The sequence below is a fragment of the Aythya fuligula genome, chromosome 12, assembly GCF_009819795.1.
Source record: "Aythya fuligula isolate bAytFul2 chromosome 12, bAytFul2.pri, whole genome shotgun sequence".
Taxonomy (NCBI): domain Eukaryota; kingdom Metazoa; phylum Chordata; class Aves; order Anseriformes; family Anatidae; genus Aythya; species Aythya fuligula.
Window position 1 is genome coordinate 5,254,017 of NC_045570.1, and position 19,353 is coordinate 5,273,369.

A 19,353-nucleotide genomic window follows, 5' to 3' on the forward strand; every position below is an offset into this window, starting at 1 on the left:
GTTCATCACCAATGTTCCTTTATCCATTATCAATATTATATTGTTACAGTTACAGTGCAGGAATAGAAAGGAAGTTAAAAATCCAGATTATATCAATGGAAGCATATGCAAACCACAGTCAACATGCCAGAATACTGCCAGCAAAATCACAGTATTTAAAACACAATTACTTGAATTAAGGTCACACTATACCATGGCATAAGTAGTCACCCTAGGTGGACACATGGCTAGCTCTTTTATGTGCCACCTGTACTACAGGGTTACAATCTGTCTTCATTTTTGTGAATTTTAGGAAATATTGAACATTGAGTGTTGGTTCCATTCATTTAAGAGATTCAGTGCTTAAGCACAAAGACCACTGAGGTAAGAGTGACTTAATTTCCTTGCTTTTATGGGTTTGTGTCTCTCAACTTTAATGTTATTTCAACAGTGCTTTGTGTTTATTATGGAAATATTCTGCTATATTTCCCTTTTCTCAGTTCATGAAATTTTCAATATAACAAGAAAAAAAAAACAAAACAGTTCACATTCCTATTTTGAAAACCATATTGCCATTTTTATTCGGCCTGTATTTTAATATAGCATCAATATTTAACTACTTCATTAAATGAAGTGTGACTTTTATAGTGAAAATGTCAGTCTTTGCAGTTCATTAAATTCATTTAAAGCATAGCTGCTTGATTTTTTTTTCCTGAAGGAATAAAGGATTATTAACTGAAGGCATAAACTTAGCATTAGCATGTACTTTTTTTCTTCAAATTAACATTCAAGATTTGTAACAGTCTTTACAAATTTAAGGGATTGTTTGTATCCTTTTGCATTATCTTTATTTTTATAATAGATGTCATTTTTACAGCATATACAACTGTTTATCACAGTTGGATATGACCAGTAGGATGTCACAGAGGATATTAACATGTCATGTGCTATTATGAATCTGTAGAATTCTGCAAGTAGTATTAAAAATACATTATTTTGAACTGTGGCATCTGGAAAAATAAACCGTATATGATGTAAAATGTAATAACTCTTGGAATCCAATGGGGTTTATGAGCACTGTTTTCTGTTTCATAAAACATTCTTTGATGAGTATCCTTTTTCAAGGAGGGTTTCTATTAACTAATACAAAAGAACACAAGGAAAGCTCCGTTTCCAGAAAGGTAGTGCCATGTTTCTGCCAGATGTAAGAAAACCTGATACATATAGGACTTCTGTAACTGAAGTCTATTATATCTGGAAATGCTCATTATTTCTGATTAAATGGATGTGACTATAAAATACTTTAGTACGAATTAAGAAGCTGATTTGAAACATACTAAGAAATAAAAGTGGTAATAGTTTCTTTCCAACCTACTGCTCCTTTAAATGTTTGAAGTAGATTTCCATGACTTTGGTTTTGGAAGACAAATGACAATTTCTTTTCAGTTTTACTGTTTGGGTTCCCCCTCGCCCAAATAAAGCAACGTGGTTACACTCTTGCAATAAGGGACCTGAATCACTACCACCTCCTATTTACAGACTGCACTAAATGGTCAACGCTTAGTTTATTACCACAGAGAGGGTGACGAGAGGCTGGGGAGGAGCGGGCCACAGACATTTTTCATTTTCAAGTGTTTCACTTTCATAACTGTAACATCTAGTTCTCTGAAAAATCGGATAAATTCCTAGTGTTGTAAACACAGAATCCAAAATACCCTAACATATGCAGTCATTTGTGGTACCACACCTCAGTAGCATTAGGTACCACAAAGATTTAATTTGGAATTAGGATGTGAAAAGGTATCAATTTATTCAGTCACTAATTTGAAAGGTCACCATACTCCCCATTCCTCTCACCCAAGGGCACTTAAGCCTCTATGCGACCAGAGACTGGCACCAAATTAGAGAAGAAGAATGCAGTAATTAGTGCTCATGTAAGTTCAAAGCTCCATTCAGAACACTTTCTTCCACAAATGTTGTGCACAACAAACAGTTTTATTTTCTAGAACTACTTTGCATCTCCAAATTTTTGCTAAACCACTGTGATTTATTCTTCTGTGTGTAAAAAGTAACAGTTTCCAGAAAATTTTGTTGCTTGAACTGCCTTGCTCTGGATGAAATTTTCTAAATAGTACTATGAGAATAGAAATTGCATTACCACATGACTACAATTCTGAAAAAGAAGGAAGAAACTCTAAAACTTAATTACAGAAGCAACAGTCACATACAAACAGTTAACAGGTACCAGGGACATGCATTCCAGATTGGAGTTTGACAGATACAGGCTTTACACATTGTCATTTTCTACACTGTTACATCTGCCAGCTCAAACTGATGGGCTCCAACTAGCAATCCCTTAAACCAAGATGATGTGGAGCTAAACAAAAATCATTGCTTTTAGGATGTCACAAGTTAAGACACAACTACAAAGGCAGTGCTATCCAGCTGGCTGTATTAAATCCATATGCTTTAGACAGGTCATAATTATGGACTCACTTGCACCAATACATGCACAACCTGCAGAATGGGATTCCCATCCTCATTCTTTAACTTGGAAACCAACTCTTTTACCAACAGCGTTTGGATAGCTATCCAGAATGAGAAAACCAAGCACTGGTTTCACACTGCATGGACCTTCCAATTGAAGGCTGAAACACTGCCACTCTTCCAGATCTGTGTTTTCCTGCTACAGATCTGTTTTTTCCTAGTACAGGGAGGAGCAAGTTAATCTCAGTTACCTATTCACTTTGTGCAATCTTTGAGTCGTTCAGGTTGGAAAGGAAATAGGGAGATCTCCAATCCAACCTCTGCTCAGAGCACAGGCAGCATTGAATTCAGTCCCACTCCCTGAGCTTCTCCTCGCAGAGCAAGTGCTCCAGACACTGCCCATGTTGCTGGCCCTCCACGAACTTGCTCTGGACAGTTTATTCAGCCAACTAGCCACTAGCACCTGCCTGCGCTCCTCAACAGGTCTGCTCACCAGCCAGTCAGACCCCAGCCCGTATCAAACCAATATACCATGGAAGGGTTTTGATACATTAGGCTAAGGATAAACGTGCAAGCCTATGAGGGGTAATACCACCATTGAAAGACATTTCCTTGGGCATTTAATGTACTTGTGAAGCAGAGGACATAATTTTGGAGTACAAGCACCCTACATAATCAACAAAGAGAAGGGAAGCACTGACACAGGACCTTAGTGTTCTACGACCCTCAAGAGCTCTCACAGATCTCACAGGCCTTTTTTGTTTTGGTTTTGGTTTTTGTTTGTTTTTTAAGGTCTGCCTTACAAGAAAAAGAAACAAATTATTTTTTCCTCCATAGAAAATACTTAATTTCCAATTTGACATGCGAGAGTAAGCAAATAAAATCATACTGTTATTATTAAGCAACAAAAGTAGGAAGAACCATTACTTTGGGTAATTGAGGCTTTGAAGAAAACTTTTACACCAGCTATAGCCACCTGCTTCTAAGCTTAACTCCAGCAACAAACGAACAACACAATTCAGACAAGTGACAAACCTGGAACCCTATTTTTACAAAGTATACTTACTGACACTTTAATTGCACAAAATTATGTACCTGTCCCAAGACATATTAAGAAATAACAGCAATAAAACTTGAAAATAAGACTTTTACACCCAAACTGACTTATAACAGCAGATCATCAAAGTACATTTCAGAGTTCAGTAACTCCCAGGAAATCGTGCTGCAGCTGCAAATAATCAGCACCCTGAAAAACTAGGCTACTGGAAGACCAGCCAATCCTTAAAAACTCAGAGCTAGTGGATATGTGCTGCTGCTTAAATTGTTCTGGACTTCTTAAATTTCTCTCCAGAATTCTGGAGTCTGAGACCCAAAACCAGCTAAAAACAAATGTTTGTGTACAAAAAAAAAAAAAAAAAAAATTAGCTACCGAATGCAGTGCTACAGATAAGAAGGTGTCAAGAGAACTATGATTTACCAGGCCTTTTACCTGTGTTGTAGACTATTGTACCAGACATTCAATCCACCTTTTTTCTAAACAATAACTAAACTAATCCCACCCCTGGTGAATTGTCAAGATACTTTTTGTAAACACTGAAGTTCAGCTCAACTTTACGTTTATTTAGTGCATCTTTTCAAAGAAAGTTACTGGAAGAAGTTCATTTTATATACTCCAACCAGGTGACCCTCTCAGGAAGTCATCAGATAATCTCAGTTTAAAATGAACAAATATGCCACCTATATTTTTCTATCAAATAATGGGCCAGGAATGGAAATATGCCAAAAAAAAAAAAAAAAAAAAAAAAATCCTAAGAGTGATTAGAAGGACATATTAATAATCACAGAGGACAGAAGAAATTTTCCTATATGGGTAAGAAATTATGTTGTTATTTTTGTACACTGTACTAAAAACAGATGCAAATGAACATTATAGGATAAAGCATATTTCATGAGAACGCTGCACTATGAAAAACTTCAGATTTGCTTGCAGAAAAATGATACAAAGGCTCTTCTTGAACTGAATTCCTTTTCAATTAACATACTTATTTAGTGAAATCAAACTAAGATAGAAGGACCCTTGCAATTTGCAACTCCAGCCAAAAACATGCATTTCATCACTACGGTTGCAAGCACAAATACTGTATAAAATGATATAAAGAGTCATATAAAATGCATCAATTTCCTACCTAAATAGGATTATAAACTGGACTTTTCAAGGAAAGATCAAAAGAATGGAATTATGCTGCTCCTATGTACCTTTGATATTAACCACTGATCTATAATTTACCTCTAATCCTTTATTTACTCTATAGATATGATGAAAGTGGAATTACAGTAAAAACATCTGGTACTGTCAACAGTTTTGCTTCATTTTAAAAATGTAGAGGCTATGTTCTGCAATGGCAGAAACTACTGACTACATTAGGGAATCTGAGCCTTTGCCACACAAACCAGCCAGGTCAGGTTATGAGGAATTCAGTGTCCCAACTTGTGGGGTGGAAAGGAAGGAGCAGAGCTTCGAAGAACCCCTTGGTTGTACTAGCTGCTTTTGCAAGGCTGGAATATTTACAATGGTGATAGCAGATGGCACTTTTTATACAGACAAGAAGCCATACCTTGGCTTCATTCACAGTCTAGAGGAAAACCACAGATACCAACTATGATCAGTCTCAGTTTTTATGCCCGCTAGAGAAGAGAAACAGACTTGTTCGTGAACACAACTGGATGCTAGGACAGGCTGCAAAATTTTGCCAGCATTCTGCATACCTATCTGAAGGGCTGCTTAGCCCCATTGTCCAAACAACAATGAAGTTCTCACTCAGACCCCTAAGACCAGATTATTTTTCAGAACCTTGGAAGTGCAGCAGTTACCAGAGCATGGAGGTAAGGAAGGAGATGATTATCTGACACATGCTTTGCAAACACTCACACTGAGACAAATCATCCGATAACTTGATATCACGTTTGTACAGTCTGTCAAACTTTTAGATGCGAGTTTTCCATCACCTCTTCCAGATGCATAAAGGCCTTTTCCTCCCCTACACAGCATCCCTACCACCACCAAGGAAAAGCAGGCATTCCTCATGCAAGCAAGGAAAAAGCATTCCTCATGGAATAAACAAGTGGTTCCCCCATGCTCACAGATACTGGATAATTCCCCAGCCTAAATCTCAGAAATAACACTTTTCCACTGCCAAATTAGACTTCAGACAAGTATTATTTAGCTGTCATGCATTACTCCAAAATCTTTGCTGACTCTAACTATCACATCTATGGCTGCTTTGTCCAACTCAGAGGCACACTTCAGATCAGAGTGCATAACAAAACTTCTATATCATATGGACAAGAACATAAGCAGGGAATCTAAAAGAACCATGTTGAACAAGGTTGAAAGTACAGACAACCTCAGGGTCCCTCTTTCTTTCAGCCAACCACACCACATAACATTTAGCATTAACTCAGAGCCTTAGAAGTACCTGCCATTCCTTTATCTATTCCCACTCGGATGGGAAGGCTGCTTCACCATCGTACTCCAGAAGTGAAAGGTTTTTTTCCCCCTCATTCCCAGCCTAAGCTCACAGCCGGCATTTTTACAGGTATGCCTGTAATAACACTGTCTTCCCTCTCACTTTGCTATGTTACCAGTATTACTGTTAAAGCATTGATACTTTGGGTCTCTTATGTCTTCTTTTCTTAAGGAAAATCGATTCTCCAATTGTAAGGTATTTATTTAAAAAATAAATAAATAAATCTTTGCTGCCAGACCTGCAATTTTATGTGTCAGTTCTTTCACACTTCAGAGATGAAGATTATCTACACCTTCCCAACTTGAGGCAGCTGAATGTAGCTTCATTTTCAGTCGGTATCTAAGCTGGAGGAAAACATCATGATGATTCATTTGTTTAGTAAAAATGCAGACAAAACCAACTGGAGACCATTTTTATGCTTTCTAGTGAGGCAGATGCTTCTTCTGGTAAAGACGAGAGGCTGGATAAAGCTGGTGCTTTTTAGCAGCCAGAGGAACACTTACCAATGCTACAGCCCATCCACACATAACATATTATTAGAATTGCTTCTTTTGTTTTGTCAGCAGGTACAAAGAATTGACTTTATCCTTTTAGGAAATGAATGGTTCAGTGCCCAAGAAACTACGACTTCAAAACACATCCGCTAAGCTGAATTTTCTCCAGCAAGTTTATGAAGCTCAACTGAGAAGCAGAAACATCTCTCTTCTTCAAAGAGGGTATGTGCAAGAGCAGGACTGCACCCGCTTCTTTGAATCTATAGAAGGTTTTGGAAAGTAGGATGAGAAAGAAAATGTTGAGTATGTTTCAAATCAGTTCTTATATGAAGTTCAGTTTGCTTGTTTTTCTCATTGATTTTTATTTATTTATTTATTTAAGATAAACATAAATCATCTTCACAGGGAAAATTTCAGCAGCTGGGATCAATAAAGCAACTGCCCTCTTTCTAGCATTCATACTGAGATTCATCATCTAAAATCTTGTTATTTCTTCTTTCTACATTCAAAGATCCCAGGCAACTGGAGCATCAGAAAAAGGCTGCAGATAGGAGATAGATCCTTCACTTGGATACCATAAGGCAGTGGAAGGGGAAAGTAAGAGAAGAATCTCACTTTTTTAACCAAATGAGGACCAAAGATCAGTTCTCCAAAGCTTTTAGGAAATCTTTAAATGAAAGAGCATGCATTTCTTCCCTCTTCCCTGCCTAAATTAACAAACGGTTACTTCCTCTGGCACCAGAGAATGCAATGACTGCTTCCTACCATAGCAGTGTGGAATGAAGATTCATCTAAATAAGAATAAATTGAAAAGATGTAGTTAAAATGAAGTAGGATGGACAATTTTTCACTGTTAAAATTCTGTGCCAGGGCTATGCTGTGCATTGCTCGTACTCACTGCAGCTGCAAAGAATCAACCTGAGTTCATGATTCTGAAGGACCAGGACTGATTTTCCTCCATTGAAATTCTTCTGTCTTTTTTACTTTCACATTTATTTTAAAAGAAAAAGGTTACACCTGGGGGGCAGAGAGCAAGGTGTATGTTTGGTATCAGTTCCTTCCCATGCAGAGTATAAATGAAACTCAAAAGCCCTATAAATACTTGATATAGTCTAAAATTTTATAGAAAGCCATTATGTTCTTATGATTTCTAGACTTTATCCTTTCCTATGCATTTTAATTACTCTATTGATGTCATGAGATGTTAATGGAGTTTAATATCATTTTTGAGTCACAGAAACAGAGTGAGGCATAACAACATAATGTTCACCTGCAGTTAGTCATAATATGAATCAAGCTCTTTATCACCACTGTCTCTCACTTACTTCTTGTGATAGGATAACCTTAAAAAATTTTGTTTATAAGTAATTTTGCATAAGCATACAGTCAAACAACATGGTACACGATGCAGAGACGGTGATAGCAGAATTCAGTTAATTAGTGAAAGCAGAAGCAATGACAAGGAGACCCATGACCTCAACAGTAGACGCATGGCACGTATCCTGATGTATACATCCTGGACAGTAACAAAAAGCCTCTTCCCACCTTTTTTCTAGCAGTGGAAGATTGTTACAACTGATTCAGACCAATACTTGTTGTCTATGTTTTAAAAATGTGTGGCTGTACAAGAGTCACATTTTCGATTCAATGTTTATTAGTTACATGTATGACAAGTAACAGCTGCCAAATTTTCTTTACAAAAACCAATACAAAGCTCACAAAACCTCTTTACTACATTATCAAGTAAAGAATCAGGATTATTTTCTGGTATGTAAACTCTCCACCAGACTATTAACAAAAGGGCAAATTCTCAGACCTTCCCTGAAAAAGCTGCTATTTACTAGAGATGAGAATACAGGAAGATAGGCAGCACACTTGCGTGATATGTTATCGCCAGTAATATATTTGTGCTGATAGAATTCAAAGCCAAGCCTCGCCATCCTTTCTCAAACATTTTCTAACAGAGAAGACAAAAAAAAAGGCTGCTATCCTTCCACAAGTTGTTTGCTGACTAAATTTAGAAAAAATAATTTGCTACTTAAAGTGGGTAAACTATGGCTGCAGATTGAGACAAAATATGCACAGGATCTTACAATACAAGTTAATAGCTTTTTTTTTTTTTTGGTGTTTTTTGTTGTTGTTGTTTTGGTTTTGCCTTTTTTTTAAGCAGAATTACAGGTAAAAAGAGCAGTATTCATCACTAAACTGTACACTGGGCATAACACAAATCTGTGTATGCAAAATTCTGAAGCACTATTGTTTTGTCTACTCAAGCATGCATTTAATGAACAGAACTGATGTTTTCCTTTCATTGAGCTATGTTTAGCCCTAGATTACACTGCCTACCTTTCACTGCACGTCAGCTGTTGTGGGTGGCTCCAATGACTTGAGCCAGCCAGTCCAAGCCAAAGCAGGCAGCAGAGCCAAGGGGGCACAAGAAAGCAGCCCCAGGAATGTGCTGACTGAGCAAGCTCCAGGGATGCTCTCACAGAAAAGGCACCCACAAAGCTGATCCCACAAAGGCCAAATCTCTGAAGCAAGTCGTCATCTCATGACATGACTAGTGGGAGAGCATGGGGTACTATCACACTTCATGGAAGCCACTGACGCGCACATTTGACTCAAACATTTTTAAAAGACCAAAGTATGAAAACCATCCAAAACTGAGCACAGAGAAAGTATGTCCATATGGCTTGTCAAATCCTTGAAACAACAATTACCTATTTTCAACAAGCCATACTATACCTGTGCACATTACAGCAGCAGCATCCAAGACCTCAGCACAAAGCATCTGATCAATACGTTTATTTAAAAAAATATATATATATCTTGCACTTGTAAATTATTTGGCAGAACAGAATAAAATGAAGCAACTTGTATCGATTTATCATGTGAAATACAGTTACTGGACACTTAGAAAATCGCAAACGCGAAGTCGTGCACACAAACACATTGTTTGGTTCAATGATTACTTTTAGTACAAATGTTTTCACTTGTGCATCTAAATAAACTTCTCATGTTTGCACCTCATAATATGCTTAGCTTTATGGTACATTCAGTGTACAGCCTTGAAACCAACCTTATTTTTACCTATAGCTCCCCTGTGGAAAAAGTGCAGAAAAATCATTGTAAAATTCTATTTATTTTGCCTCATGTTTAGAGCTGCCCTCCTCCACCACCACCACCACCACCCCCTTTTTTTTTTTTTTTTTTTTTTTAACTGTAAGGTTAGTGTATTTCTAACCATATCAAGAAAAACAATAGAAGAAAAAGAGCCCCATTGGGTTGTGGTAAGAAACCACAGCTATCAAAGTTTTTCACTTGAACAAATCAACAGTATGATATCCCCGTATTTACATGGCCACCTAATATAATCATTTCATCCACACATTTACTAAGAACCCACAAAAGTAACTGTAGTAACCTACTAAAGCAAACAGAATGACTATTTTCTTATGCCTAATCAAATTTTTATTTATTTAATAAAACAAATTGCTAAAAAAAAATACAGAGGATTGCTAACTCTTGATCAGTTTGATAAAAGTACAGCTTAAAAAAATGCACTTCTGTGAATAACAATAATACCGAAATACAGTCCCCAAAACCATTCAAAATTCATCTATTTGTATAAGCCTAAAGACTATGAAGAGTAGTATAAAAAGCAGAACTGGAGATAAATATGATCTGCTCTGAAAATAAGCTACTCCACTATGCAGCAATTGATTTTTGCATGGTTTTAACACAATTTTTCATATCAAAATTAGACAGCTAATCAATACGGAGGTGTTTAAATATGTCCTGAACCTACAAACCCTTACATAATTCACTGACTAAATATAAGAGTTGCCCCATTGGGACAGAAAGGATGCTTCACACAGCTCAGGTTGTTTCCATGCATGGGTTCCTTGCAATAACAAAACAAAACAAACCTCAAGAAGCCAATAATAATTTACATATCTAACAAATTATTTCATTCTTTAATCCCTATCTGATTTCTCCAGTATTTCCTGCTTACAGAATTGTAGTGTAAATTATGTTGTTTTCAATGTTTCAAAGTTTCTCTTTCTGTTCAGAAAACGAAATGGGGAGATGTCACCTTGGCATCAGTTCTCAGAAGGCAATATCACAATGAAGATGTGGAAAAGATTTTTTCAGATTGAAAACTGCACCTTACTTTTATTGCTATAAATTTTGTGGAACTCAAGTCTACCGAATCACAGTAATAACTCCAACAAAGTTCAATGCTGAAGGACTCTTGAAAAATTAGAAGGTAATCATTCCAAAATCTGGGGGTTGATCTTTTACATACAGATGAAGGCAACTTACTTCAAGTGACCCAAATCATCTAAATGTAGTCTTCATCTTCCAGAAATCCTACCCTATTGGTAATTTTACATACTTGCAAGCTCTTATTAGGTTGTCCAGTTGATCTGAACTCATTACAATGCTAAATCTACAGAAAATTCAAATGCAAGTGTCTCTCTGAAAGCAATATTCCGCTTTAACTAATGATTTATTTCATCATCACCAATTGCATACTTCATAAAACCAAACAGGAAAGTGAGGAGATAGCTGTGCTTCTGCAGCTTTCACTCATCTCCAGTTTCTTTGCCTGTAATAAACAATGTCATGCCAAAAAAAAATTAAAAAAAAAAATCTGAAGACAATCAGATCCCTTGCTTCAGAGGTTGACAGTCCTAATCCTGGCCTTTCATCCAAACACCCTCTTCATTTTTGCCTTCGCTATGTCACAACTCACTCCTCTGCTTAAGATTTAGTCTTAGCTCTCACAAGCCTGTGGCCAGGAGCGATAATATATGGTCACAGTGACCCAGACAGTAAGAATGATTACAACTTCACAATAGCAAAAATAAAGTGTTGAATTGCTAACAGTTTCCCCCATTAAATGCCAAGGGTTGGCCTGATCTAATGTCCATATAAGTAAATGAAAGATGTCCACATTGATTCGATCTCCAATGAGCATAAACAAAACCGAGAAACAAGTGACAGAAAGAAAGAAAGAATAATTTCTATCCAAGATTTTTATTTTTTAAATCAAGCTTAGAAGACATTAAGACATACTCTCAAGTGTCTGTTTTTGAGAATGACTTGCTTTAAAAATCTTGTTTTGTTTTGATAGCATATCCTCAAGTATAGATGACAATTTGGAGGCTTCTTCATCTTTCTAAAGATTTTTTTTTTCTTTTCCCTCTTGATATTTATACAGGGATTTTCAACAGAACACAGGCTGCTGGGCAAACTGGCCATGGAGGAGGAAATGGAGAACATCGATGTCAATAGCTGGCACATGAACTACACAAACAAACAACAAACTGAAAGAACTGTTTGTTTAAAACATTTCTCATTTTCAATAACAAACCAATATTTGCTACTTTCAGTAGAGCACCTTTTCAAACAGAACCGAGGCTGCAGCCATGGTCAGTCGTATCTACAGTACTCTGCTCAGAAAACTCAGTTATTTTTAATGTGATGAAAACAGTCCATATTTTCAGCCTGCTTGCCCATTAGCATGACACATCTGAAAAAGTTCATGAAAACAGCTATTCAGATACCCAAGGTGCATATTTCAGAAGCCACTCAGAAATGACAGCCTCCCCTTTTGTTTCTGCCAGTTCAGCAGTCCTGTAAACACTTATGGTTTTCAATATATTGTTTCAGGTACAAACAGAGAATGCACTCAAAACAGAATTTAGATCGGTTTGACAGGTGCTAACATGCAGTGGAGAAGATATGAAATAGTAATCTTGTTACTAAAATAAATAATGAAAAACGTGGCTGCAAGCATGATCTCATCAAAGTCTTCATCTTAACACAGCACAGTGGCAAAGACCAGAAGGCTCTTGTGTGACATTGTTATCTAAAGTCCTGATTAGATTTTCACCTCAGAGTTCTCAATTTTGGTAGCAATCATCGCAAAGATACTATGGTGACTGGCACTCTATAAATACATCATACAGACAGGTAACAGTATAGAAGACGGCTATCAGATAAGAGTTTGAAGCATTTGAGAATTCAACCCTGCCATTAGGTCTGTATAACAGTACTCAATTTTATGGCAGGAGAAATGTGATTACAGATAAAAAGGTAGGATTAGTGCTGTACAAATTCTTTTCCTCTTAAATTAGATTATCATCACTCAATAGCATTAGTTAGGTATTTTGGGAGTGTCGGAATTCGACAAATACATAGGCATGTATTAACCGTAAATTTAATAAAAGCCTGCAGCACAACCCAAAGGTCACAATTTGATGGGCCTCGCTTTGCTAGACACTGTACGAAACTGTGACAAATGAGTCACAGAGAACTTGGATTCTATGTGACCTACTCTCACTTCAAGTATCTGCCAAAGAATGTAAGCTGTTATTTCCCCTGTTTCTATTTTAGATTTTATTACAAATTCATGATAATTCATTATAGGCTCAGGCTAGACGTGGTACCTCATACAATGCACGGTGCTGGGTGCAGGCAGAGCTGTGGGAATGAGGCTGTGCTCATCTCAGAGGATTTGCTGAGTATTTTATTGCTCTAGAGCCAGAGGTGTGAGCAGCTGCCCCTGTCCCTGACATGCATGCTTCAGAATTGCTGTTGCTAAAAGTTATCATTATTTTAAGAATACCCACACTTATTTCACACCTACCAAAAGTACAAATGCTTAGATTACCTCTAAGCATTAAGCTCAAACTCTTCCAACAGATTGCTATTGCTGTATATTAGTACAAGTATCTCCCTAATACAATTATAATCCATCGTAAAGAAAGCAGCTAAATTTTTTTTTTTAATCACCAGGATGAAATGGCTTCCCCTAAGTAAACTTCATACACATCCAATTTCTCCTCATGTCTTGATAACAAAAAGGTGCAATCAGGACCATATCTGCAGTATTAGAACAACGGACAAGTTGCACTGCACAATCCAATTTGTTTTTCCATTATACGATCTCATTCTAGACAATGTGGGTTCTTGCACGATCGCTGCCCTTGGCATACATGGGTTTCCTTTCAAAGCAAGCTCTTCAAGAGAGCTACGTCACAAAACCTGTGGGATGACTGCCTCTGTAAAACAGCATAACGCAAGCAGTGATGATGATACAAAGGGTAATTTGTGTTCTTGCAGATATAGTCATCGCATCATTACACTTCCTCTTGCAAGCACAGGGAATCATATATCCAACATTTTTAGTGCTGGAATGGACAGCCAAATATTTGGAGAGCTTTTTCCTCTGCCAGCAGTAGTTGCTTGTATAGTCCTGAGGTTCTGAGATACGAGAGGCAGGGGAGGGCAGTTCTGAGAAAGAAACAGGTCAGCACACTTGTCACGTGCGCCAGAAGATCAATGGGAAATAGCGAAGGTAAAATGGCATTTACTAAGCTGATACTCAAAACAACAGCAAGTTCCCAATCCCTTGGTTACACTGCCTCCAGCAAGAACCCTAACTGCGAGGGCCAGCCTTGCCAGGGTCAGACTGGAGGTACATGCATCAGCTTCCAGCTCACAGCCTGGTTTCATCAGAAGAAAAACCACCCCGTCTGCACCACAGCAGAGCCCAGATGTGAAGCAGCATATATGCAGAGCAGATGATGAGTGAGTGCGCAGTTTTCTGTCTTAACAGCATACATGCACCCATTGTCTCTCACCATCTGCTATATGAAAGAAAAACCTATGCATATATAGCCACTCTAAATTTGCGAGAAGAGTAATTCTCAATCCTTTGCATAACTCTAATCCATTTTTCCTACTAACACACACTAATAGGAATGGCTTATAGCCCAGTTTAGCATACTACTAAACTACTGCTATCTATGCTTTACCTCTGGAAGAACAAGATAACCTTCCGGAGCTTCCTTTGTAAAATGCAAAATATTTCAGCCAAAAACTTCAAGCTCTGACATTCACATATGTATGCTGGTGCCTAAATTAAGGTATGGATGTTTGAAATTTGTATCCTTCAAGGACAATCTGTGCAGAAGAGATAAACATTATAAAATGTAGACAGCTAAATAATGAAGTAAAGATTCTGGAATTTAATATAATGATAACTCAAGCACTGAGCTGTATGTGTTTAGGGTTTGGAGATTTCTTTTTCCTTTTGCAAATTGCATTATGAAAATGATGGTTACTCTAACAAAAAAGAAATGTGTTTGCTATGATGAATAGAAGTTCTCAAATATTTTTAGTACAAGACAAGTAATTTACTCAATAAGTGAAAAAGTTTGTTTAGGAAAAAAAAAAAAAAAAAAACAAAAAAAAAAACAACACACCACTACTAAACTATAGCAAATGTCCAAAATTACTTTCCATCAGCAGAACCATAGAAGGGCTCAAAACAGAAGCAGGATGTTTTACAACAGCTGCTCTCTTTCAACTTTTGTAATTTTTATAGCTACTTCTTGATGGTGGCTTTTTTTGTTGTTTGTTTTGTATACAGAGCAGCAGGCAGTTCTAGAAACAGGCAGACCGTGATCTCGCTCATGCAACTCTGAAACAGAGGTGGATCGCTGCTATCCCAAACCACCACCAGCCAGACACACGCGGGGTCAAGTTCTGTACTCTCACACCAGCTCTGAAAACTTATCAAGTATGGCCCTGATCCAGCAAAGCACTTAAGCACATGCTTTACTTTAAACATGTAAGTAATCCTATTAGAGCAAATGAGATTCAGCATAAACCACTGGGCTGAGTCTCAGAATACCTTGGTTGCAGCCCTGATTATGTCAGTGACCGACTGCGTAACCTTGGACAAATCGCTGTCTTTCTATTTCCTCTTTCGCACTTTCTGCATGTTTACGGCATTGCACACTATCTAGACAAAAATAATCCCAATCTGGAATCTTCTGGAAAATACTGTGCTGCAAATAATGTCAGGGATACTTCCTTCTGGCCCCTTTTCAACTGCTTACCACATGCTTGGAAGTAACGTTCCCCCCCAGAATCACAATGACTTCCCCTACCCTTAGGTGTACTTATCCAGTACTGACAAGAGACCTCAAAATCATAACTTTGAGTTTAAGAACATGCGTTGGGGAGGGACCCCGGCTGCAGGATACCTGCACAAGGGCTCGGACAGGTCCCCACGTCCTGCGGTCACTGGGCCTGTTCCCATCCCAGCACTGTCGGAGGCCAGGCCTGGCCGGGGTGCCCAGGTGGGACTGCACCCTGCTGGGGGGCTGCAGCCCCTAAGGCACAAATGGGGCAGTCCTAGGAAAACCAGAAGGCAGCTGGAAGGCAGAATTGATCCATAGGGTGCAGGGCGGTGATATCAAAAGGCCTCACATTCAGTATTTTTAGACAATTGAATATAGCACGCAGTTTTCCAGAGGTAGACCACATGCCATCAACTCTACGCCTTGATGATCCCAAGAACGTTTTCAGATAAACAATTGTGGTTTTGCATATGTACACAAACAGGCAACACATTTACTCGTGCCATCATGCTTCCTGCTGCCCGGCACTCGTCACAGGCGATGTCACTGTCACAAGAAGAATATGGATTCGGAGTGTAACGATGAGGCGGGCATGGATGAGCGGGCAGGATACTCAAATGAGTTTCAGAAAGACTTGAGGTGAAATACTGTCCCCAGTGAAATCAATAACAGTTCTCCCATTTACTTCAGTGGAGTAAATATTTCAGCTCTTTTTTCTGTGCCTTCTGGTCGTCTCAGTGCCGACCAGAGTAATCATTTATTTTTTCTTAGGAACATAGGAAAAGGAGAGAATGGATGGAAAGTGAGGGAGGGAAGAAAGCAGGGAGAGAGGGAAGATTATTTCAAAATAAATGTATTCTTCTTTTTGTGGATAAAAAAAAAAACAAGCCTAACAATAATTGCTACAGTTACAGATTATAAGCAATACAGAAGAAGAGGTTAGATCAATGTAGCTGAGAATCTTTCTAGGAACTCACTTGCAGATTCCCCTTCTGTCCTTGAAACACCTGTACACCACACTCTGGTTTCCTGACTGAGCACAGCAACAGCAACACAGCTTCGCCTGTGGCAGCCTGCTCAGGATCAGGCCTTCCACATGCAAAGACATCTATTATAAGCCACATGCATTATGAGCTGTACTCTGTTAATTAAAATATTTTCTGCCACACACTGGAAGCCTGGCCTACAAGATACTTGCCAAAATTATGTTCAGGAGCACAGAAACTGAATTGCATTTTTGAATAGGTCAAAAGTTAGTTACTTCTGACTTCTGAATGTGTGCTCTGTTCTCATTGTATGAGGAAGGGAAATACAGTCAAAAGGTTATATCTAACTCTATGCATTTGCTGCAAGTTAGTGGTCAAAATAAACTTCTGGTTTTGCAACCATTCACATTTTGGATGTAAAAAAAGAAAATCAGAAAGAACCTGTACAGCAAACTGTAACGGCTCCTGAAATAAATACATACCATGCATAACAATAAAGTTACCGAATAAGTGAAATTTACAGTAAGCATGCTGTTTGTCAGTAAGTGTTGTAAGTTTCCTAAATTAGTTGGCATATCAGACAACAGTGAATATTTACTGCGTGTTTTAGAGCTCTTGAAGTCCTTAGCAGCATTCGAAGTTAAGGTTGACATTTCATCTTTAATTCATGCTCCCGTGTCTTTCTATATTAACTACTAACAAAGCAGCATGCTAATAGCCTCCGCACAGAGCATGCGCAGGGCTCGGCTGTGCACACTCCACGGGAGCACGGCTCTGCATCTCTGCTGAGAGTAGATCTGTGCATTTTGGAAAGGGAGGCAGGCTCTAAGTCACTACTGACAAACTTGAACGTTGCAGCAGCTGAGACCAAGATGATCATAAAGATGATCGTAAATAACAACAGAGAAGGACACTCGTGACTTCTACTTGAAAACAATTTATCTGGGAGAAAGTTTTGTTCAGCTACTAAACCTCTTTACTTGAACCCACGTTATTTCTCTCTCTGAACATGATCTTTGCGTTTCAGCAAACTTTATCTAGGTATTTGGAAAGGATTCTTAAAAACAAACAAAACAAAACAAAACTGATTTTAACATAAGCTTAGACTTTGTGCAGCACCCTTCTGTTCCCCAGCATCTCATACAGTGCCTCACAAAAGGCCCCAGAGGTTGGACAAACATAGCACCAGGAAAAACACAGTGTGAAAGGGATCTTTATGTGCATGTGTGAGGGCCCAGTGCTAATAGCTCAATGTGCTATTGACACATCACAGTGCAAACAGCTAAGGCTTTTTCAAAATAGCATGAGTCACAGTGTCATTCTTAACTTCGCCTTTCCCAGATTTGGGTAATTTGTGGAACAAATCATCTCCATATTATTAAAACATATTTTCTGTAAATGAAGGTAGCCACCGGGGAATGCCTAGCGCCTGACTGTAACGTTTGCTCCATAAACTACACGCGCCGCAGAGAAGGTGTGAATAAACACAAGTGGGACTGCAACTTCTTCGACAGCCCTGGCGGAATTAAAGCGCTCGTTACCCTTGGGTGCTAGCAGCCGGTGCCCCTCCAGACATCCCACCCTCCGCTCCGCTGGGGTTAGGGGCTGGCCGGGGCAGAGATGGAGCTACCCGGAGGTGCGGAGCGGGGGCAGCCGCCCCCTTCGATCCCTGCCGGGGTCGCCCAAGCTCCGCCGGGGCTCTGCCGGACCCGGACGGCAGCCCGGGACAAGCCATGCAATGCCCGGCCCGGGAAGCCCCTGCCCGTGTCCCCCGGGCTGCGGCACCCCAAAGTTGCCGGCGGGCCGGGGCCGGGCTCCGCAGCCCAGCGGGGCGCCCGGGAGGGTCCCTGCCGCCCCCCGAGCCCTCCCCACCGCCGGGAGCCCCCAGAGCATCCCCGGCCCGGCGGGACACGGGCAATTAACGACCGCGGGCATAATCACCTTGTTGTAGCTGTAGTAACCCAAGCACTGGGCAAAGTCCAGGTTGGAGGGGTCTCCGGGAAGCGAGCTGCCCGCCGCAGCCGGGTAAAATCTTACATCCATGCCGGTGCTTTGGTCCCAGAAGTGCACTTGGAGAGAGCGCCGGGGGCTTTGATAGATCCACCTTCAGGTGCCTTCGCCGGCAGCGGGCACGGACGGGGGGCGGCAGGGGGCTGCGAGGGGGAGAGGCGGCGGCAAAGTGCAGGTAAACGGGGAGGAGGAGGAGGAGGAGGAAGAAGAGGAGAGGAGCGGGGAGCAGGGGTGGCGGGCGCGGAGCCCAGGTGGGTGCCCGTCCGCCGGGGCGGCCGGGAGGAGGGCTGCTGCTTTGGGAGAGCCCGGTGCCAAGCCACAGGCTTTGCCTCCGCATTCAGGAGCAGCTGCCGTACACAAAGGAGCCACGCGCCCAGCACCGACCGACGGCCGGCCGGACAGACACACAGCCAGCCAGCCACACGGACCTCCTCAGCGGCTCCAACCGGAGGGGAACGGGGAGGGGCGGGGGGAGAACAGAGGGAACGCGATGCGGGCTGGGGAAAGGAGGGGGAGAAAGAGGGGCAGCGCCCCCGGAGTTGGATGCAGCGGGGGCTGCGCGGGTGCGAAGTGCCGGAGGAGCCGGCTGGGCGCTGGCAGCGCTCCCCGGGAGGAGCGGCCGGGCCCCGCGCCCCTCCCCGCCCCGCCGCCGCCCCTCCCGCCGCCCGCCCGCTGCCGCCCCCCGCGGCCGGTGCCGGAGCCCCGAGCCCCGGAGCCGCTGCCCATGGCCGTCCTGGCTGGGCGGTGAGGCGGAGATGTGCCCCGCTGCCGGCTCCCTACCCTCCTTCGGGCTCTCCGTAAGGCGCCTTATCGATCGGTCCCGCTGCCCGGCGGGGCGGGGGGCGCGGAGGAGAGCTTTGTAGCGGGCTGCGGGCACCGTCCCGAAGGCGCCAAGTCGGTGGGTGCCCGTGCAAAACATGCACCGAGG

The 19,353-nt window shown here is 40.8% G+C and overlaps 1 protein-coding gene across 2 annotated transcripts in view; it reads right to left on the reverse strand.

Annotated features, from left to right (window-relative positions):
* TOX3 (TOX high mobility group box family member 3) overlaps positions 1–18,549 on the reverse strand; it is a 77,809-nt gene extending 59,260 nt beyond the window's left edge. For both annotated transcript variants that reach the window (XM_032195982.1, XM_032195981.1), the window contains exon 1: positions 18,357–18,549. In XM_032195982.1, the coding sequence (XP_032051873.1) occupies positions 18,357–18,458 (102 nt within the window). In that variant the 5' untranslated portion in view covers positions 18,459–18,549. The remainder of the gene's footprint in view (positions 1–18,356) is intronic.
* Between the last annotated feature and the right edge of the window lie 804 nt (positions 18,550–19,353).